A 23,700-nucleotide genomic window follows, 5' to 3' on the forward strand; every position below is an offset into this window, starting at 1 on the left:
CTCTACAGATCAGTATCTTGACATCAAAAAGAAGAGATATGTCCATGTATACATAGAAATGATACAAGCAGCTAAATATGTAAAATGTCTTCCTTCTTACTTCCCTTCTCTCCGCATTCATTTATTCACTCATTCATTCACTCACTCATTGAGTCAACTGGCCAACCAAAGAAACCTGACTGAGCACCTTCTACACCAATTCAATATTGAGCGCCCTGGGAAACACAGACACGGGTAAAACAAGTCTCTGTACTAAGGAACTCAGCACTTATCTTTCATAGCCTCCCTTACTCTTGCTCTATGTTGCCATCCTTACTCTCACCATCCCTTTTCAGGCTTCTCTCATCTGTATTTGAATCATTTCAACAGGGACCTCTTAGATTTCCGGGCAGCCTCTCTTCAATCGGATGCATAAGGCAAGAAACTGAGCTCAGGGAACCCATGGTCTATCCTTCAGGTTTTTCCTTCCTTTTGCCCTCTCTCTTCTATCCTTACAGCCATCGCCCTTTTTCAGAACTCTAACCTATAACCAAAATAGTCTAATAATTTTCTAGTAGGTCTATGTACACTTTCTCCTCACTCCCAATATGTCTCTCATTTCCAAAACTTAATCCTCCTCAAATAGGGGTTACATCAGGCCACCTTGTGCCACCAACAAGATTCTTTTGATGCTTCCCCATGACCTAGGGCAGTGGTTCTCAACCAGAGACCATGTGCCACAACACAACCCCAATGTCCGGAGACTTTTTGAGCTGTCAACAATTGTGTGGGGGGGTGCTACCAACATCTAGTGGATAGGCCAGAGATGCTTCTAAACACCCTCCAGTGAACAGGACAGCCCTTTACAACAAAGACTTATCCTGCCCCAAATGTCAATAGTGCCAAGTTTGAGAAACTCTGACCCAGGTATTAAGTCTAAGTTACTGAAGACCCAGCTTACACTCTTAACCTTAACACTCATCACTCTTCACGAGGCCACACTGGTGTCTTGACTGCTCCTTGAATATATCAATGCACTGCTACCTTTGTTCACACTTTGTAGCCAAATTCTCGTCACCCTTCCCAGTCAAGTTCAAACCCCCAGTTCAGTGAAGCCATTCATTCACTCATTCAACAAAGGCATACTGAATGAACTTTCAATTGCCAAGCACATCAAAAAAACATGGTTCCTACCATCAAGCAGTTCACAGACTATGGGGGGAAAACACATGGAATGAAATCACTGTGATACAAACACTAAACAGTACAACAGCGGTATATACAAAACATACAGAGGAAGAAGCAGCCGAGTCTGTCAGTGAGGAGGGAATGTCATATGAGGCTTCAGAAAGGAGGAAGGTTCAAGGATCGTAAGTAGGATCACATCAAGTAGAAAAGAGAGACGGACCTTCCATGCAGAAGTGATCTCCCTGCACCAGTACTGTTCCTCTAGAATTTATTCTCCACACAGCAGCCAGAGGGTTCTTTTTGAAAGGCAAATTCCACAATGTCATTTCCCTCTGTTACAAACAAAACCAACCACCACGAACAAAAAGTCGTGAAGGGCTCCCCATCCTACATGTACCCTGCCTATCACTCCCCACTCATCTGAGGCCAGCCTCTTGCTTTGCTGCTCAATGTGCTCTAGCTACGTTGTCTTTGCTTTTTTTCTTTCCACACATCCCACTGCAAGTGTTTACACCTGCTGCAATATTCTGTCATCCTTTTACACAGCTTTATCACCTATGGCTGTCTTCCTCACATCAGCTTCTTTTCAGCTTGAAATGGTGTCATCTCCTAGACAGGCCTTCCCTGACAAGTCCATCTTGACTGCACTCCTGGTCATGCTAGAGCCCATTAACCTGTTCTATTTTCTTCACAGCACTCACGCCTATGTAATGTGACTTATTTATAATCTCTCTACCCCAACTTGAGTAGGTATGTTGTCTAAACTGTTCCCATTAGAGTCCCAGCATCCAGTACAATATGTGACCCATAGTAGGTGCTCAATAAATATTTGAGGGATGACTGGATAAATGAGTAAAATAAGGAACCAAAGGGATAAAGATGGGAACCCTCTAGTCTCAGTGGTTCCTCGGTTTTGTGAACTCTTAGCATTTATACCCTGTATCACGCATTTGACATTTAACTACATATTGCTTTGGACTATCATTTGTACTACTGACTTATATTGTCATTTGACTTAAGTGGATCCTGTCTCTCTGACTGATTGTAAGATCCCTATGGACAATGAGCCTGAGTTATTCTTCTCTGCAAGCCCCACAGCATCTAGGAAAATACTGAACACATAATAAGAGCTCAACATGTAGACGGTTAAATGAAGTGATGAAACACTGTCATTTACAAGGACAACAGGTAGCAAGGCTTGATAGAAAGAAAACAGGACTAGGAGTCAAGAGACACATCAAGAGACAGGCTTGGCTCAGCTCTGCTAGTAACCAGAATGACCACAGGCAAATCACTCTCCTCGGGCCTCAGTTTCCTCATCTGTAAAACAAAATCGCTGAAGATCCCTTTCAGCGCTAACATTCCATACAGGAGTTTGGCTCTTTCTATAATCACATGGCATTTCATTCACTGCCACTAGAGGGCAAGCATAGGTCGCATAAATATCAGAAATTCAACACACTTAAAAACGCAAATATGAGTACTTTCTTTTTCCTCCATTCTAAGAATACCAGTATAGGAAAACAGTGTTCTGCTCAATTCTGTTAAAACTTTTACGAAGCTTCCCCACTGGAAGAAAAAGAAAATGATCTCAACAGACAATGCATTCATACGTAGAGCAGGAGTTCTAGACATTACCCAAGAAAAGGATTTGAAGTTAGAGGACTACTATACTTCTTAATGATAATTAAGAATCGTAGCCACCATTTATTGGCTACCTCCCTGATTCTACCCTTCCAACAATATATTTTCTGTATGGTAGGCAGAATGATACTTTAAAACCAAAGACACATCATGTCACTCCTCTGTTCAAGGCTTTCCATCTCATTCAGGGTGCAGTTCCAACTCCTCATCATGGCTTAGGAGGCCTGACCTGACCAGCAACCCAGCCACTTTCCAATGTGAGGGCCTATCATTCTGTGTTCCAGCCACACTGGAACTCCGGCTGTTCCATGAGCACACCAAGCAAGCACCTCAGGGCCTTTGCCCTTGCTATTCCCAGCTCTCCCCCAGAATTCCACATAGCTGGCACCCTCCTTTCCTTTAGGTCTCTGTCAAACATCACTTTACTGGAGAGCTCTTCTCTGACACTTTATCTACAAGAGGGACTCCTTATCACTCCTACCCACCTTCACTATGTTTTGGTTCTCTTTATAGCACTTATTACCACCTGACATGACATACACAGTCGGCCCTCCATATCCACACGTTCCACATCTGTGGATACGGAGAGCTGACTGCAAGGGACTTGAGCATCTTTGGACTTTGGTATCTATAGAGGGTCCTGGAACCAATCCCCCGAGGATACAGAGGGACCACTGTATGTGTATGTGTATGTGTATGTGTATGTGTATGTGTGTGTGTGTGTGTGTATGCATTTGTTTATGTGTTTATTGTCCATCTGTCTCGACAACAAAGTAAGCTCCTTGAAAACAGGGATATTGTTTGTTTTTTTCATTTATCCTCCCAATGTTTAGAATGAAGCCTGGCCCATAGGATGCACTCAAGAAAAAAGTGTGGAATGAATGAATACTATATAGCAGATGCCTTATCTCACTGAGGCCTCGTAACCACCCTACAAGTGGGTTGTTTTTTTTGTTTTGTTTTGTTTTTTAACATCTTTATTGGAGTATAATTGCTTTACAATGGTGTGTTAGTTTCTGCTGTATAACAAAGTGAATCAGCTATACATATACCTATATCCCCATATCTCCTCCCTCTTGCATCTCCCTCCCTCCCACCCTCCCTATCCCACCCCTCTAGGTGGTCACAAAGCACGGAGCTGATCTCCCTGTGCTATGTGGCTGCTTCCCACTAGCTATCTATTTTACGTTTGGTAGTGTAGATATGTCCATGCCACTCTCTCACTTCGTCCCAGCTTACCCTTCCCCCTCCCCGTGTCCTCAAGTCCATTCTCTAGTAGGTCTGCATCTTTATTCCCATCTTGCCCCTAGGTTCTTCATAACCATTTTTTCTTTTTTTTTTTTGATCCCATATATATGTGTTAGCATACGGTATTTGTTTTTCTCTTTCTGACTTACTTCACTCTGTATGACAGTCTCTAGGTCCATCCACCTCACTACAAATAACACAATTTCGTTTCTTTTTATGGCTGAGTAATATTCCACTGTATATATGTGCCACATCTTCTTTATCCATTCATCTGTTGATGGACACTTAGGTTGCTTCCATGTCCTGGCTATTGTAAATAGAGCTGCAATGAACACTGTGGTCCGTGACTCTTTTTGAATTATGGTTTTCTCAGGGCATATGCCCAGTAGTGGGATTGCTGGGTCGTGTGGTAGTTCTATTTTTAGTTTTTTAAGGAACCTCCATAGTTTTCTCCATAGTGGCTGTATCAATTTACATTCCCACCAACAGTGCAAGAGGGTTCCCTTTTCTCCACACCCTCTCCAGCATTTATTGTTTGTAGAGTTTTTGATGATGGCCATTCTGACTGGTGTGAGGTGATACCTCACTGTAGTTTTGATTTGCATTTCTCTCATGACTACAAGTAGGTTTTTATCTTTATGTGAGAGAAAAAGAAACAAAGGCTTGGAGAAGTTAAGTAAGTTGGTCAAGGTCAATCACAGAGCTAATAAGTGACAGACCTGGGACACAAATTCAGTTTGTGATTCCAGAACCCATACGTGTATTACCTCATGTCATACTACCTCTCTGAAAGAAATGAACCTTTTCATTTCCTGAGAATATCATTCACTATTAACATATGCTTAAAGGGAAATCCTGTAGAGGCTTCACTTAAAATAAAAATGCCTCAGACTGGCCATGGCTGATCTACTGAAGGAGCAGATAAAAGAAAAGTCACTGTTAGCTGGGTCCCATGGCGTGCGCCCTGTCCCACCACATTAGGGAATAAATGGAGTCTTGGATTCTCAATACATTTGATAAAATATGGTGTTACTTATGACTCCCTCCTATGCAACATGCAGAAACTAGGTTCTCTTTTTTTAGCTGACCCTTCTGATAATCTTTCACCTGTGAACACAGGAATCATTTCACATTTCATTCCAAGAAAGAGTGACTCCATTTCTCCTGGCCCTTTTCCCCAAGCTTTCTCCACCTTTACCAGGCCATCGGCAAGATGAGAAAAGGCCTGGAAAAATCAATTTATGGAACTGAAATAAACATTTTCATGAGATTTTCAAAAATATGTCAATGAATTCTGGCTAAAACATTTTCTTCCTAATGTAGCAATTCTGCGGTCTGCTTCTAAACAGCCCCTTGATGGAAAAGCACATAATAGAAAGTGTTCTCTCGAGGATACACAGCCAAAAGTATTTTTAAAGGGTTCGTTTGATTTATTTTCCCCCACGTCAAAAAATGTGGCAACCGAACGACATGAAAAACAAACCTTTCACAGAAAGCTACTGTTCATTTACCTTTAAATATTTAATGAGCTCCCCTGGAACTTCTTTCGAGCCTGACTGAATCAGCTGGCAATGATGGAAGAATTTGTGCACATGTAGATCCTGAAAAACAGATGGACACAGCCATATGAAATTTGATTCATTTTTTTTATTTTTTAACATCTTTATTGGAGTATAATTGCTCTACAATGGTGTGTTAGTTTCTGCTGTACAACAAAGTGAATCGGCTGTATGTATACATACATCCCCATATCTCCTCCCTCTTGCGTCTCCCTCCCTCCCACCTGCAAAGCACAGGCTCCGCCCACGCACCACACCCCGCCACCCTGGAATCTTGGAAACCTGTTTCCCTGGGTCTTCTAATGGCCAGACTGGCATCTGCAGCTACCAACATGCATGTTCCTAAATGAGTCCCATAGTCCTCTCGACCATCACACAAAGCAGCAAAACCAGGCACATTCAGCATGTACCTAAGCACACCAGGTAGGTCACCATTTATGCCCAAGTAGTCACACATTTGTTTAATCTCTTTTTTGGCTAGTGTAGCCTCTGAAGTTGGGCTGCTTCTATATTTTAATGAAACGAGCAGGAAGAGAGGTCTGAATTGACAGGTGAAGAAAACGTAGCAGCAGGGAGTCACCAGAACAAGTCCCAGGCATTCAGTGCCCAATGTACCCTGGCCCTGCACCGGCCAGTGTCCAGCTGTCCTGTATGGAATCTACAGATATTGAACTTGTGGACGGCATGGACTGTATCAGGAACCAGAATCATGAAATTCGGATTTTGACCTGCTTCCTCTAATTATTACCTGTGTGACCTGGGGTAAATCATCTAACCCGAGCGAGCCTCGGTTTCTTTTCCTCTAAAATGATGAAGTGGGTGGGGGGAATTGAGAGGGACCATGTAGGCCACACCAAAGAGCGTGGACTTCACCTTCTCCATCCGTGATTTTTCAAACTGTGCTTGAGGCGTTTCACAGGTACTTGATCCTAATTTCATGGATGCCGAGGCTAAGAGCAAACTGTAGTGGCCAGCCATGATCCACTGACTACAAATTTCTGTGTTCAACTCTAGTCTAACCATGAGAAAAATGTCAGACAAATCCCAACAGAGGGGCATCCTACAAAATACCAGTAGTCCTGAAAACTGACAAGGTGACCAAAAACAATGAAAGTCTCGGAACTTGTCACTGCCAAGAAGAGCCTAAGGAGATACGACAACTAAGTGTAACACGCTATACTGGATAGAATCCTGAAACAAGAAAAAGGGCATTAATAGGTAAAAGGATTTAGTAATTTGAGAAGAATTTTTAAATTTGAGCTATTATTAAGAATGGGCTTCCCTGGTGGCGCAATGGTTGGGAGTCCGCCTGCCAATGCAGGGGACACGGGTTCATGTCCCGGTCCGGGAAGATCCCACATGCCGCGGAGCGGCTGGGCCCGTGAGCCATGGCCGCTGAGCCTGCGCGTCCGGAGCCTGAGGCCCGCGTACCGCAAAAAAAAAAAAAAAAAAAGAGAATGATGTTATTACTAATGAGAAAGTCTTTCAGGCCACAACTTCTCTAAGGCTGTAGAAGCGAATATAGTCTATTTTAATCCAGAAATATACTCAAGTATTAAAATTGACAAAATTCAGGTGATGCAACTTACTTGAGTATAAATGGTAGACTCCAAGTGACTTTTAATCTTCAACAAAGGCTTTGCACCATCTACCCACTTAATATCCACATTAGACTGCTGTGAAGAGAAAATACACACATGAGTTTCTGTACCATAGCAATGGATAGATGAGCAACATATAATGCCTTTATGCATTGCAACATTTTCTTTCAGAAACAAATGTGTTAGTTTTGTACATAGGGAATTATTGGATAAAATAACCTGCCTTTAGAATAAATGTATCCTAAACCATTTTGAATTTCCAATCCTTTGCAGGCTGATACTATTCCAAATGACAATAAAAATTACTAAATAAATGAATTCTTTTCATGATGCACAAAATCGAAGTCCTATTTTAAAAATCGTTATTAGAATCAACAGACATGAGGTTACTTTGTCAAACTATTATACAAGCTTCTCAACACTCATTTTCTATACGTACCTTTGTCGTGGACCAGCACCGGCCCTCAAACCACACTCTGAGTAGCTATCAACCAGACCAGACTATGCCAACGGTATTCTACTTTTTAAACATTTCATCATATATGTATAACTGAATCATTTGCTGGACAGCAGAAATTAACACAATGCTGTAAATCAACTATACTTCAATACAGTTTTTTAAAAAGAGGGGAAAAAAGCATTTCATCATGATTACTTCAACAAATACAGATATTTTCCTACCCTTCTTGATTCAGCATCATTCAGATTCAAGTAGCCTGGGGGAAGATTAGCGGAAACTGGCAGCTGCTGCTCAAATGTGATGATTCTACCATCCTTCAGCAAAGGTACCCAGGCAAAGCCAACTGCCAAGACAATGAGCAACCATGAGAAATGAAATTGCAAATGCAATTAGCTACACCAACGTCTGCTCACTGGGGAGCAGGGCAGGTCTGTATGTGGGAGTCCAGGTGTTGGGCATCCGAGTACTGGGGAAGGCACAATGAGTTTGGATCGCTTCCTAATCCTAGCCTGACCACTAACAGGTTATTCATGCTACCTCCTTGACTATAATGACGGGAACAACAACACACAGCTCTTCTATCAAACAGAGTGATTGAGAGACCAAAGTGGGTTAATATACCAAAACACTTGAAAACGTTTAAAGTGCATCAATTTCATTATCTTGACACAATGGGGGAGAATTTTTGGTAGACTTATTTTTTAAACGGATTCAGATGTCTCTCGTCCATCCTTACAGAGTCTCATATCTGAGACAACAATCACCACTGTTGCTTCCAGCAACCCTAGGGTAAGCAAGGACTGCAGAAAATTCAGGTCACAAGTCAAGGTTACATTCCATACTTATACAAGACAGTATTTATCTGGGCAGTTTTCCTGATTACAGAAGGAAGAGGGGTAGTAGGAGAATGCAGCCAGGGCACAGTGCTTACAACTGCAATCCACTGAGAGATTTTCCTCCCAATCTCTACATTTCTTAACAGTTCTACCCCAAAGAGCCTCTTGGCTGCCTATTAGAAAACTCATCATGTTCTAGCTAAAAAAGCCAGAGCCATCTGTGTTGCTCAAGTCAAGCGATGTCAGTATTTCCATTATAGAGATTACTCTGGGCTTCAAGTGTTTATAACTCAGCTGTAAAAAAGCTTGCTCTGGACTGAGTTCTGGCATATGAGAGAGGGTGTTGGCTGGAGAGTACTTTTGAAAGCCATTGCTTTCTGATGTTTTGAAATACTTTGCGTGAGTGCGTGTGTGTGTGTCTGTGTGTGCACGCGTGCGTGTGTTTACACTGTGAGCACAGAAGTCAACACAAATCTGGTTAGAATGTTTTCATTCACGTGTTTAATTTGGCAAATGCTTTAATTCTTAAAGAGACTAATATGTTGCTTTCTCTAAGCAGACTGAATGGCTTTCTCAGATGCTGAAACATGCCTGAAGGGCATCTTACTAGTACAACTTCAGAAATGCTCTGCCCAGAGATCTTCTTTTAGAAAAAGCAGAGGAAAGTAACATGAGCAGAAAAACCATGCAAAAGGACTCTGTCAAAGTAGTTAAACTGAAAATTAGACAAATGACAAAAGGTTTCCAGTCCAGAAAGTAGGAAAAGGAAAATATATTTCTTCTTCTTAGGCAACATTTTTTTCCTTATAGAAATTCTTACTGGGATATAATTCAGATGCCATACAATTCATCTACTGAATAGTTAAAATATACAATTCAATGGTTCTTAGTATATTCACAGAGCTGTGCATCTATTGCCACTATCTAATTCCAGAACTTTTTCATCACCCCAGAAAGGAATTCCATATGCCCTTAGAAGTCACACCCTATTTCCCCTTCTTCCAGTCCTGGCCAACCACTGATCTCTTTTCTGTCTCTATGGAATTTCTTGGGCAACATTTTGTACTGTGAATCAATCAGAGCATGGCCAAGGGTGTCTTGCAGTCAAAACTCATCTAGCACACTTGGAAGCTATCAAGGTACAATGTCAAGCACAAGCCATCTGGCTCAAAGATGTGAAGCCACTTAAAGGATGGACGGTTACAAGTGATGAGTGGTGGGGAGGGAGGGATAAATTAGGAGTTTGGGATTAACAGATACACACTACTCTATATAAAATAGATAAACAACTAGGACCTACTGTATAGCACAGGGAACTATATTCAATATCTTGTAGTAACCTATAATGGAAAAGAATCTGAAAAAGAATATATATATATATATATATAGGTGTATATACTGAATCACTTTGCTGTACACCTGAAACATCGTAAATCAACTACACTTCAAAAAATTTTTTTAAATATTTTTTTAAAAAGTGATGAGTGGGGGCTTCCCTGGTGGCACAGTGGTTGAGAGTCCGCCTGCCGATGCAGGGGACACGGGTTCGTGCCCCGGTCCGGGAAGATCCCACATGCCGTGGAGCGGCTGGGCCCGTGAGCCATGGCCGCTGAGCCTGCGCGTCCGGAGCCTGTGCTCCGCAACGGGAGAGGCCACAATAGTGAGAGGCCCGCGTACCATTAAAAAAAAAAAAAGTGACGAGTGGCACATACAACAACCATCTCACACTCCACTAAGCATCTTGCTCAATCTGTCTAGGATTTGGATGAGGAAATAGTCATTTGTTGCTCAGCAGGTGCACTGCCATAGGTTCTCATCATTCTGCCAGATTTCTTCTCAACCTGCAACGTCCCTCCCCTGAAGGAACTGCAATTTCTATGGGGATCTAGAAGAGGACCACCCTATCCACAAAGGGAACTTCCTAATATTCAGTCCTGCTGTGTGCCGGGCATCACTCAGATGTCTCACTAGCACCTCAAACTCAACATCAGTCAAAATCTACCATCCCTACCCACAATTCTGCTACCTGGCAATACCTTCTTTCCAGTTTCGAAACTTTAGTGCTAACTTTGAATTCTCTCTCTAGTAGCCAATCACTTGCCAGGTTCAGTATATTCCTCTGCAATTCTCTTTTCCTCCAACCCCCCCATTACAGCCATAGTGCGGCCCCCTTTCTCTCCTGGACTTCAGAAATAGCCCCATAACTGGTGTTTCCTCCTTCCTTCCTTCTTCCTGCTCCAACTCACCCCACCCATTATAATGCTGCCTGATTAGATTTCCTGCAAAACAGCTCTTACTGGTGTTTACAACCCTCCAGTATTTCCTTATTGGTAACAGAATAAAATCAAACCCACAACCTGGCATTCAGGGCTTTCCACCATCTGACGCTTCCTTTCCAACCTGGCATCCTATGATTCCCTCCCCAGCACCCTGTGCTTTGATCCTATTGAATTACTTGTGGTTCCCTGTCCAGACCCCTCAATACTCTGCCTCTGGACCAGCTGTTCCTTCATCCTGGAATCCTCTACCTTCCTGCCATCACTGCATTATCAAACTCTACCCTGCCCTTTAAGGCCTCACCCAAACACCATCTCCTCCTGGAAGCCTTACCTAATTCCCAGCCACTTGTCCCTCCACCAGCTGAAGTAATAACTGGCTCTTCTCTGACATCACATAGCACCATTTTCTTGGTAACTACTACTTTGTATCTTGTATTATGAATGTCTACATAGGTCTCATTTCCCCTACAAGATCATGTGCTCACTGAAGATGAGATCTATGCTTGGTTCTCCACTGTATTCTCCATAGTACCTCCTATAATATCTTGTACATAATACATATGCAGACATATTTGCTGAGTGAATGAACAAATGAACAAATTTAAGATTGGTCCAGGGACTTCCCTGGTGGTGCAATGGTTAAGAATCCGCTTGCCAGTGCAGGGGACATGGGTTCGCTCCCTGGTCTGGGAAGCTCCCACATGCCACGAAGCAACTAAGCTCGTGTGCCACAACTACTGAGCCTGGGCTCTAGAGCCCGCAAACCACAGCTACTGAGCCTGAGCTCTAGAGCCCGTGCTCCGCAACAAGAGAAGCCACCGCAGTGAGAAGCCCGTGCACCACCAAAAAGAGTAGCCCCCACTCGCCGCAACTATACAAAGCCTGTGCGCAACAAAGACCCAATGCAGCCAAAAATAAATAAATAGAGAGGAGCTTCAAGATGGCAGAAGAGTAAGACGTGGAGATCACCTTCCTCCCCACAGATACTTAAGAAATACATATACATGTGGAACAACGCCTACAGAAAACCTACTGAACGCTGGCAGAAGACCTCAGACCTCCCAAAAGGCAAGAAACTCCCCACGTACCTGGGTAGGGCAAAAGAAAAAAGAAAAAACAGAGACAGGGCTTCCCTGGTGGCGCAGTGGTTGAGAGTCCACCTGCCGATGCAGGGGACACGGGTTCGTGCCCCGGTCCGGGAAGATCCCACGTGCCGCGGAGCGGCTGGGCCCGTGAGCCATGGCCACTGAGCCTGCACGTCCGGAGCCTGTGCTCCGCAATGGGAGAGGCCACAACAGTGAGAGGCCCGCGTACCGCAAAACAACAACAACAACAACAACAACAAAAAACCAACAGAGACAAAAGGATAGGGGCGGGACCTGCACCAGTGGGAGGGAGCTATGAAGGAGGAAAGGTTTCCACACACTAGAAGCCCCTTCGCGGGCGGAGACTATGGGTGGTGGAGGGGGAAAGCTTCAGCGCCGCGGAGGAGAGCGCAGCCACAGGGGTGAGGAGGGCAAAGCGGAGAGATTCCCGCACAGAGGATCGGTGCCGACCGGCACTCACCAGTCGGAGAAACTTGTCTGCTCAACCGTGGTGGGGCAGGGCTGAGGGTCGGGCTTTGGTTGGACCGCAGGGAGAGGACTGGGGTTGGAGGCGTGAACACAGCCTGAAGGGATTAGTGCGCCACGGCTGGCCGGGAGGGAGTCCGGGAAAAAGTCTGGACCTGCCGAAGAGGCAAGAGACTTTTTCTTGCCTCTCCGTTTCCTGCTGCACGAGGAGAGGAGATTCAGAGCACCACCTAAACGAGCTCCAGAGACAGGCGCGAGCCGCAGCTATCAGCGCGGACCCCAGAGCCGGGCATGAGATGCTAAGGCTGCTGCTGCAGTCACCAAGAAGCCTGTGTGCGAGCACAGGTCACTATCCACACATCCCCTCCCGGGAGCCTGTGCAGCCCGCCACTGCCAGGGTCCCGTGATCCAGGGACAACTTCCCCGAGAGAACGCACGGCGCGCCTCAGGCTGGTGCAACGTCACGCTGCCCTCTGCCGCCGCAGGCTCGCCCCGCACTCCATACCCCGCCCTCCCCCCAGCCTGAGTGAGCCAGAGCCCCCTAATCAGCCTCTCCTTTAACCCCCCTCCTGTCTGGATGAAGAACAGACGCCAAAGGGTGACCTACATGCAGAGGCGGGTCCAAATCCAAAGCTGAACCCCAGGGGCTGTGCGAACAAAGAAGAGAAAGGGAAATTTCTCCATGCAGCCTCAAGAGCAGCGGATTAAATCTCCACAATCAACTTGATGTACCCTGCATCTGTGGAATACCTGAATAAACAACGAATCATCCCAAATTGAGGAGGCGGACTTTGGGAGCAACGATACATATTTTTTTCCCCTTCTCCTCTTTTCTGAGTGTGTATGTGTATGTTTCTGTGTGTGATTTTGTCTGTATAGCTTTGCTCTTACCATTTGTCCTAGGGTTCTGTCTGCCTGTTTTTTTTTTGCTTGTATGTTTCAGTATAGTTTTTATCGCTTGCTATCACTGGTGGATTTGTTTTTTGGTTTGGTTACTCTCCTCTTTCTTTTTTTATTATTTTTAAATTTTTTTAATAATTATTTTTAATTTAGTAACTTTATTTTATCTTTTGCTTTCTTTCTTTCCTTTTTTTCTCCCTTTTATTCTGAGCCGTGTGGATGACAGGCTCTTGGTGCTGCAGCCAGGCGTCAGGGCTGCGCCTCTGAGGTGGGAGAGCCAAGTTCAGGACATTAGTCCACAAGAGACCTCCCAGCTCCACGTAATATCAAACGGCGAAAATCTCCCAGAGATCTCCATCTCAACACCAGCACCCAGCTTCACTCAACGACCAGCAAGCTACAGTGCTGGACACCCTATGCCAAACAACTAGCAAGACAGGAACACAACCCCATCCATTAGCAGAGAGGCCGCCTAAAATCATAATAAGGCCACAGACACCCCAAAATACACCACCAGACGTGGACCTGCCCACCAGAAAGACAAGATCCAGCCTCATCCACCAGAGCACAGGCACTAGTCCCCTCCACCAGGAAGCCTACACAACCCACTGAACCAACCTTAGCCACTTGGGACAGACACCAAAAACAAGGGGAACTAAGAACCTGCAGCCTGTGAAAAGGAGACCCCAAACACAGTAAGTTAAGCAAAATGAGAAGACAGAAAAAGACACAGCAGATGAAGGAGCAAGACAAAAACCCACCAGACCTAAGAAATGAAGAGGAAATAGGCAGTCTACCAGAAAAAGAATTCAGAGTAATGATAGTAAAGATGACCCACAATCTTGGAAATAGAAGGGAGAAAATACAAGAAACTTTTAACAAGGACCTAGAAGAACTAAAGAGCAAACAAACAGTGATGAACAACACAATAAATGAAATTTAAAAATTTCTAGAAGGGATCAATAACAGAATAACTGAGGCAGAAGAACAGATAAGTGACCTGGAAGATAAAATAGTGGAAATAATTACTGCAGAGCAGAATAAAGAAAAAAAAGGAAAATAATTGAGGACAGTCTCAGAGACCTGTGGGACAACATTAAACACGCCAACATTTGAATTATACGGGTCCCAGAAGAAGAAGAGAAAAAGAAAGGGACTGAGAAAATATTTGAAGAGATTATATTTGAAAATTTCCCTAATATGGGAAAGCAAATAGTTAATCAAGTCCAGGAAGCACAGAGAGCCCCACACAGGATAAATCCAAGAGGAAACACACCAAGACACATATTAATCAAACTATCAAAAATTAAGTACAGAGAAAAAATATTAAAAGCAGCAAGGGAAAAACAATACATAACACACAAGGGAATGCCCATAATGTTAACAGCTGATCTTTCAACAGAAACTCTACAAGCCAGAAGGGAGAGGCAGGACATATTTAAAGTGATGAAGGAGAAAAAAGCTACAACCAAGATTGCTCTATGCAGCAAGGGTCTCATTCAGATTTGACAGAGAAATTAAAACCTTTACAGACAAGCAAAAGCTAAGAGAATTCAGCACCACCAAATGAGCTCTACAACAAATGCTAAAGCAATTTCTCTAGGCAGGAAACACAAGAAAAGGAAAAGACCTACAATAACAAACCCAAAACAATTAAGAAAATGGGAATAGGAACATACATATCGATAATTACCTCAAATGTAAATGGATTAAATGCTCCAACCAAAAGACATAGACTGGCTGAATGGATACAAAAACAAGACCTGTATATATGCTGTCTACAAGAGACCCACTTCAGACCTAGGGACACATACAGACATAAAGTGAGGGGATGGAGAAAAATATTCCATGCAAATGGAAATCAAAAGAAAGCTGCAGTAGCAATTCTCATATCACACAAATAGACTTTAAAACAAAGACTATTACAAGAGGCAAAGAAGGACACTACATAATGATCAAGGGATCAATCCAAGAAGAAGATATAACAATTGTAAATATTTATGCACCCAACATAGGAGCACCTTAATACATGAGGAAAATGCTAACAGCCATAAAAGGGGAAATCGATAGTAACACAATCACAGTAGGGGACTTTAACACCCCACTTTCACCAATGGACAGATCATCCAAAATGAAAATAAATAAGGAAACACAAGCTTTAAATGATACATTAAACAAGATGGACTTAATTGATATTTATAGGACATTCCATCCAAAAACAACAGAATACACATTCGTCTTAAGTGCTCATGGAACATTCTCCAGGATAGATCGCATCTTGCGTCACAAATCAAGCCTTGGTAAATTTAAGAAAATTGAAATTGTATCAAGTATCTTTTCCGACCACAACGCTATGAGACTAGATATCAATTACAGGAAAAGATCTGTAAAAAATACCAACACATTGGAGGCTAAACAATACACTACTTAATAACGAAGTGATCACTGAAGAAATCAAAGAGGAAATTAAAAAATACCTAGAAACAAATGACAATGGAGACACGACGACCCAAAACCTATGGGATGCAGCAAAAGCAGTTCTAAGAGGGAAGTTTATAGCAACAGAATCCTACCTTAAGAAACGGGAAACATCTTGAATAAACAACCTAAACTTGCACCTAAAGCAATTAGAGAAAGAAGAACAAAAACCCCAAAGTTAGCAGAAGGAAAGAAATCATAAAGATCAGACCAGAAATAAATTAAAAAGAAATGAAGGAAATGATAGCAATGATCAATAAAACTCAAAGCTGGTTCTTTGAGAAGATAAACAAAATTGATAAACCATTAGCCAGACTCATCAAGAAAAGAAGGGAGAAGACTCAAATCAACAGAATTAGAAATGAAAAATAAGAAGTAACAACTGACACTGCAGAAATACAAAGGATCATGAGAGATTACTACAAGCAACTCTATGCCAATAAAATGGACAACCTGGAAGAAATGGACAAATTCTTAGAAATGCACAACCTGCCAAGACTGAATCAGGAAGAAATAGAAAATATGAACAGACCAATCACAAGCACTGAAATTGAAACTGTGATTAAAAATCTTCCAACAAACAAAAGCCCTGGACCAGATGGCTTCACAGGCGAATTCTATCAAACATTTAGAGAAGAGCTAACACCCATCCTTCTCAAACTCTTCCAAAATATAGCAGAGGGAGGAACACTCCCAAACTCATCCTACGAGGCCACCATCACCCTGATACCAAAACCAGACAAGGATGTCACAAAGAAAGAAAACTATAGGCCAATATCAGTGATGAACATAGATGCAAAAATCCTCAACAAAATACTAGCAAACAGAATCCAACAGCACATTAAAAGGATCATACACCATGATCAAGTGGGGTTTTTTCCAGGAATGCAAGGATTCTTCAATATATGCAAATCAATCAATGTGATACACCATATTAACAAATTGAAGGAGAAAAACCATATGATCATCTCAATAGATGCAGAGAAAGCTTTCGACAAAATTCAACACCCATTTATGATAAGAACCCTCCAGAAAGTAGGCAGAGAGGGAACTTTCCTCAACATAATAAAGGCCATATATGACAAACTCACAGCCAACATCATCCTCAATGGTGAAAAACTGAAAGCATTTCCACTAAGATCAGAAACAAGACAAGGTTGTCCACTCTCACCACTATTATTCAACAGAGTTCTGGAAGTTTTAGCCATAGGAATCAGAGAAGAAAAAGAAATAAAAGGAAATCCAAATCGGAAAAGAAGAAGTAAAGCTGTCACTGTTGCAGATGACATGGTACTATACATACAGAGAATCCTAAACATGCCACCAGAAAACTACTAGAGCTAATCAATGAATGTGGTAGAGTAGCAGGATACAAAATTAATGCACAGAAATCTCTGGCATTCCTACACACTAATGATGAAAAATCTGAAAGTGAAATTAAGAAAACACTCCCATTTACCATTGCAACAAAAAGAATAAAAGATCTAGGAATAAACCCATCTATTGAGACAAAAGACTTGTATGCAGAAAATTATAAGACACTGATGAAAGAAATTAAAGATGATACAAACAGATGTAGAGATATACCATGTTCTTGGATTGGAAGAATCAACGTCGTGAAAATGACTATACTACCCAAAGCAATCTATAGATTCAATGCAATCCCTATCAAACTACCACTGGCATTCTTCACGGAACTAGAACCAAAAATTTCACAATTTGTATGGAAACACAAAAGACCCCGAATAGCCAAAGCAATCTTGAGAATGAAAAACGGAGCTGGAGGAATCAGGCTCCCGGACTTCAGACTACACTACAAAGCTACAATCATCAAGACAGTATGGTACTGGCACAAAAACAGTAATATAGATCAGTGGAACAGGATAAAAAGCCCAGAGATAAACCCATGCACGTATGGTCACCTTATCTTTGATAAAGGAGGCAAGAATATACAGTGGAGAAAAGACAGCCTCTTTAATAAGTGGTGCTGGGGAAACTGGACAGCTACATGTAAAAGAATGAAATTAAAATACGCCCTAACAGCATACACAAAAATAAACTCAAAGTGGATTAAAGGCCTAAATGTAAGGCCAGACACTATCAAACTCTTAGAGGAAAACATAGGCAGAACACTCTATGACCTAAGTCACAGCAAGATCCTTTTTGTCACAGCAAGATCCTTTTTGACCCACCTCCTAGAGAAATGGAAGTAAAAACAAAAATAAACAAATGGGACCTAATGAAACTTAAAAGCTTTTGCACAGCAAAGGAAACCATAAACAAGACGAAAAGACAACCCTCAGAATGGGAGAAAATATTTGCAAATGAAGCAACTGATAAAGGATTAATCTCCAAAATTTAAAAGCAGCTCATGCAGCTCAATATCAAAAAAACAAACAACCCAATCCAAAAATGGGCAGAAGACCTAAAGAGACATTTCTCCAAAGACGATATACAGATTGCCAACTAACACGTGAAAGAATGCTCAACATCATTAATCATTAGAGAAATGCAAATCAAAACTACAATGAGATATCATCTCACACCAGTCAGAATGGCCATCATCAAAACACCTGCAAACAATAAATGCTGGAGAGGGTGTGGCGAAAAGGGAACCCTCTTGCACTGTTGGTGGGAATGTAAATTGATACAGCCACTAGGGAGAACAGTATGGAGGTTCCTCAAAAAAACTAAAAATAGAACTACCATATGACCCAGCAATCCCACTACTGGGATTACATATACCCTGAGAAAACCATAATTCAAAAATAGTTATGTACCACAATGTTCATTGCAGCTCTGATTACAATAGCCAGGACATGGAAGCAACCTAAGAGTCCATCGACAGATGAATGGATAGAGAAGATGTGGCACGTATGTACAATGGAATATTACTCAGCCATAAAAAGAGGGAAGAGATATTGGGATATATGTATATGTATAACTGAGTCACTTTGTTATAAAGCAGAAACCAATACACCATTGTAAAGGAATTATACTCCAATAAAGATGTTAAAAAATAATAAATAAAATTAATTAATTAATTTAATTAAATAAAGATTGGTCCAGGCTAGCTTGGATCTGAATCCCAGGGCATGCTGATATTGATATAGTACGTGTGGCATGGGCCATGTTCTTAGGGCCTTCTATGTTCTCCTAAGGATGCTTCCCATTGGCTTATCTAAAGCCTTGCTGAATGAGACCATGACTGGAGCTTTACTACCAAAGCTTATTCAACTCATTCAGCTCATTAAACCTGTCCTCCTCTCACTAGAATCCCAATCTCCCTCAGGTTCAAAAACGCCCATGGCTCTGGGCTCACATCCCTCTTCTCAGTGGGCAGAACTGGAAAATTCTGGTTGCCGGGCTATTCTATGTGAAAGAAATGACAAAAACACTGCATCACAATATGTTTCTCTCTGAGAGGGGCAATATTACTTTACGTTGCCTATGGTAGTCTAAGTACACTGGCAAGCATTTGGACATGACGTTGGGTAGAAATAATGATAAAACGAACATATAATTCATCTTTCACCAATGAACTTTTTACTCAGAAATGTACTTTTTGGTGAGGGGAAGTGGTCTGTACCTCGATGAAAAGAGGTTATATATAGCCAAGACACCTCCATTTCAAATAGCTCTAGAGAGAGACATTTAAAGAGCACACGTACCTGGAGTTTCAACTGTATCCTGCTTTTTGGTTGTTCCCTTTGTGTTAATTTCACAACTTACATGATAAAAAGTGAAAAGCAAATGATGTTTTTGATGCAGGTGAATGGGAAGCTCAATTTTAATCTGAAATGAAAGCAAAATTACACATAGAGTTTTGTTTTCATTGTCAAGCTGGACTGTCAGACGTTTAGCTCTGTTTCATCATACTTTTCCAATGACATACTTTTCTAAGTCACAGGCCAAGTGGTCAAATAATAGATATGATTTAAATATATTCCAAATGCTTTTCTGGTCAGTTTCACAGTTTGACAACAATATTCTCTTGGGTTTGTGAGGGCTGATTTATTACTTTTGCTGGAGGGTCCAGTGGATTCTCCTGGATTCAACTTTGCAGCAGGATTTTCTGAAACACTGGATCAAAACCACATCCTTACAGCCCAGGGAAACTCTGTAACTCAATGTGAGTCAGTGAATGCAATCCATCTACAATGTGCATTGAATTTGAAAGGCTGCTTTTTTCGAAATCACTGCCCTCCTCTGCATGAATTAAAAATTAAGTCTCTACAAATAAACATGCAAAAGGTCATTGTGGTATTATGGGATCCACAAATTACAGTTTATATAAATTTCTTTAGAAGAAAAACACAATCTTACTCTTGAGTAAACAAAAAGTATCATCCTGACACACGAATTTAATACTAAAAATTAATACTTTAGTACAAGCATTGCAAGTACTTTTCCAGTCAGAACCCAACTGCCTGTTTGTAATGCCTCCTGGGAAGTATATGGGAGACAGATTACAGATTTAATTGATTTAACACACATACGTGGACCTGCACAGGAACACATGCAAACACACACACACGCTCACACTCACTTTCCTGGTTAATATATAGTGAATGCTTGAAAAGTCCATTTCTGACTTCCTGAAGATAATGTGGACTACTTACTACATGAACAAGTTTTCTCTAGTGACTGACATTGGTTATAGAGAGGGATGTATTAAACAGCTTGGTGATGGGACATCTGGCCTAATTATCATTCACACAAGGCATGGTTTTGGTGTTATAATTAATTTCTGTTGTAGGTATATTTCACCACAGAATATGCCTATTCACAGCATCCAGACCATCTGGGTATCTAATGCTCTGCTGCACATCAATATGGACATACGCCCTCCCTGGGTGGCGAAAATGCAAAGTTCCACTACCCTCCTCTCCCTCCCCAGAGAAAGTAGGGGCACTGGACTGAGAAGGAATGAGTGAGCCTCGGGCTGGGGTTTAAGGCCTCCATACAACAGCAGCTGGGCCTGGGGAAATCAGGACAGCAGGGGGGATGGTTTCAGACCAAGCCAGGGATAGAGACGTGGAACCTGAGAAACAGAAACAGCAGAGCTTCTGGCCTGGGATGCACGTCCGGGTTCCATGGAGACATGTAGCCATCAAAAGCAGTCTGCGGATTTGGATAAGCTGGCTACACACAGACCAGAAGAGGCTGTGACAGAGACACTAAGAGAGACACTGGCAAGGACACAGAGACATAGAGATAGAGAAGTGGGAAGAAGGAAAGAGAGCCAGGGACAGGGTCAGAAAGGCAGACTGAGGAAGGGCGCTCAGAGGCCGGGAGACCGCACCAGCCCCCTCTGTCTACATTGCGCTGAGGCATTTAGTGCAGCCAATGGGATTCTGGGGACCCAGCCATGCCACTGTGTCTCTCGGAGCATTTCACTTACAGAGAGGCTGTACCCTCCCACGCAGAACCACAGGAAGAAACAGCTAAAAGGGCCTTCAGAAAATCCCTTCTAAATTTCTTATTTTAATTTTAAAGCTTTGGAAATGGAGACTCAGAAAGAGGAAGTGACTTGCTCAAGGTCACGGAGCCAGTTGTTGTCAAAGTAAGGGCTAGAATCCCCTTTCCAGTGTGGTGTCTGTTCCCTACATTATCTCACGCCAGAGCCCCTTCAATTTGTGGGCCAATCTTCCACTGTCCCCAAAGGGCACCAAGCAGGCAGTGGCCCCTCGTTCTGATGTGACATTTTCTATTTTCATGGGACAAAACATTCAGGGAGTGAAAGTGCAGACACAGTATTGGAAATGATTCAAAGAGAAAAAGAAGAGCCACCACTGGGTTTTGTAAATGTCAAAATAACGCGCTTTACCTCATCATAGAACTCTGGATTTTGGTTGTGATGCAAGACAACAGCATAAGCGTTTGTGGTAAAAACAGGCCCCGCAGGTTTTCCATAAATACACTGTAAAAGAAGGAAACAGAGTCACCACTCTTTAAACATGATGCTAGGGAACCACAAACAGTTAGAGGCATCTGTGAGCCCAGGGTCACGGCCAAGCCCACCCAGCTCTCACCATGAACCTGTAAATTCCAAATCATTTAGAGTCACTCCAGACACCACCCCAGACATCGCCTTACTTGGCTTGCATGGATACTTCTGAATTTCCGGCCATCTGAGAAATAGAATTCCAACCTAGCCGACAGTAAGAGGCTGAGCACTTCTAATCATTTGGAAGGGAAACACTCTCCAACCAGGCCTGGAAAGCTTACTTCTCTCGTGCTATCTGCACTTCTTAATATGAGAAGCTCCCCCTCAGTCGGTCAGCAACATTTGCTGAATGCTCGCTGTGCAGTGGGTAAGGCGAGGAGTTAACAAAACAGAACCAACAGCAGATCCATTCCTAGCCTCGAGGAATTAGAAATTGAATGTCCATTAAGCTACAGACTAGCTTACTGTTCTCTCACTCACTTTATGAGCCACAGTTTAAGAGTCACCGGCTTGCTGTTACACCAATAAAATTAATGGAAGGCTTTCTATGGTTCCATGGAAAGATCCAATTTCATTTCTAGTGTGAGCTTTTCACTTCCATGGGCCTAATAAGTTCAAGGATGAATATATGGAGTCACTGTGCCAAGGTCCTAACTGCCTCACTCGGGTACTTCAGAGCTAGCCTCCAGGCCAGCTAAGAAATGAAAGTGACACTCCACGTGAGTGCAACGCCAGCTCTCCTTAAACATGGTCATGAAGGCAATTTGCAGGCACTGCGGAGAGGTAACCTAAGAATCTTTAAGTATACAAAAAGGATATCGGATGAATGGATAAAGAAGATGTGGCACATATATACGATGGAGTATTACTCAGCCATAAAAAGAAACGAAATTGAGTTATTTGTAGTGAGGTGGATGGACCTAGAGACTGTCATACAGAGTGAAGTAAGTCAGAAAGAGAAAGACAAATACCGTATGCTAACACATATACATGGAATCTGAGAAAAACAAAATGTCATGAAGAACCTAAGGGGTAAGATGGGAATAAAGACACGGACCTACTAGAGAATGGACTTGAGGATATGGGGAGGGGGAAGGGTAAGCTGTGACAAAGTGAGAGAGTGGCATGGACATACATACACTACCAAACATAAAATAGATAGCTAGTGGGAAGCAGCCTCATAGCACAGGGAGATCAGCTCAGTGCTTTGTGACCACCTAGAGGGGTGGGATAGGGAGGGTGGGAGGGAGGGAGACGCAAGAGGGAAGAGATATGGGTACATATGCATATGTATAACTGATTCACTTTGTTATAAAGCAGAAACTAACACACCATTGTAAAGCAATTATACTCCAATAAAGATGTAAAAAAAAAACAAAAGGATACCACATGGGGGCGAAGAAAAAGTTATTCTCATCTCCACTGAAGGAAGAATCAGAGAACATACACCTAATTTGAGCCAGCTAATTCTTAATTTAATTTAGCTTTCTCTGTGAAAAAACTCTCTTTTCAAAGGTCAGAGCTATTAAACATTCAATGACTTAACTGGGGCTATTCCAGCCTCTATCCCAAGGTGATTTAAGTGGAAGATTTGCCATCCATCTGTCTGATTTAGGCTCAAGCTAGAGAAGTTGGGAAGCCAGATAAACACTTTGTGATGGCTAGACGGTCTGACTTCTCTCTCAGGCCTCTGATTAATGGGCTAAAGAGCCAAAAGTAAAAAGCGGCTATAAAAGGTGAAAACGTAAGGGCACTGTGAAGTGACAGGTATGTAAGGACTGTGGTATCAGGTAATGCTGAGATGCTTTTCGTAGATCACTAATTCAAGTTTGGAGGCACCATGTGGCCAGCCACAGACTAGAAGTCATATCTCAGATCAAAGCTTCTGTCAGCTCGAAGCCCGTTCAGGTTTCAAGGAGAAAAAAGGAGTTTAAACTCCCCTGATGGTACCGTTATAAGCTGTCAGGTCATAGGAGAAAACGACCTTGTGACTGGGCATTGGAGCAA

General features: G+C 42.4%; 1 protein-coding gene across 2 annotated transcripts in view; it reads right to left on the reverse strand.

Moving 5' to 3' along the window:
• DOCK11 (dedicator of cytokinesis 11) overlaps positions 1 to 23,700 on the reverse strand; it is a 190,216-nt gene that overhangs the window by 86,752 nt on the left and 79,764 nt on the right. For both annotated transcript variants that reach the window (XM_081221679.1, XM_081221678.1), the window contains exons 19-23: positions 21,574 to 21,666; positions 19,415 to 19,538; positions 7,901 to 8,022; positions 7,208 to 7,294; positions 5,571 to 5,660 (exon numbers count right to left, since the gene is read on the reverse strand). In XM_081221679.1, the coding sequence (XP_081077805.1) occupies positions 5,571 to 5,660; positions 7,208 to 7,294; positions 7,901 to 8,022; positions 19,415 to 19,538; positions 21,574 to 21,666 (516 nt within the window). The remainder of the gene's footprint in view (positions 1 to 5,570; positions 5,661 to 7,207; positions 7,295 to 7,900; positions 8,023 to 19,414; positions 19,539 to 21,573; positions 21,667 to 23,700) is intronic.

This window comes from Mesoplodon bidens, assembly GCF_964165515.1.
Source record: "Mesoplodon bidens genome assembly, chromosome: X".
Taxonomy (NCBI): domain Eukaryota; kingdom Metazoa; phylum Chordata; class Mammalia; order Artiodactyla; family Ziphiidae; genus Mesoplodon; species Mesoplodon bidens.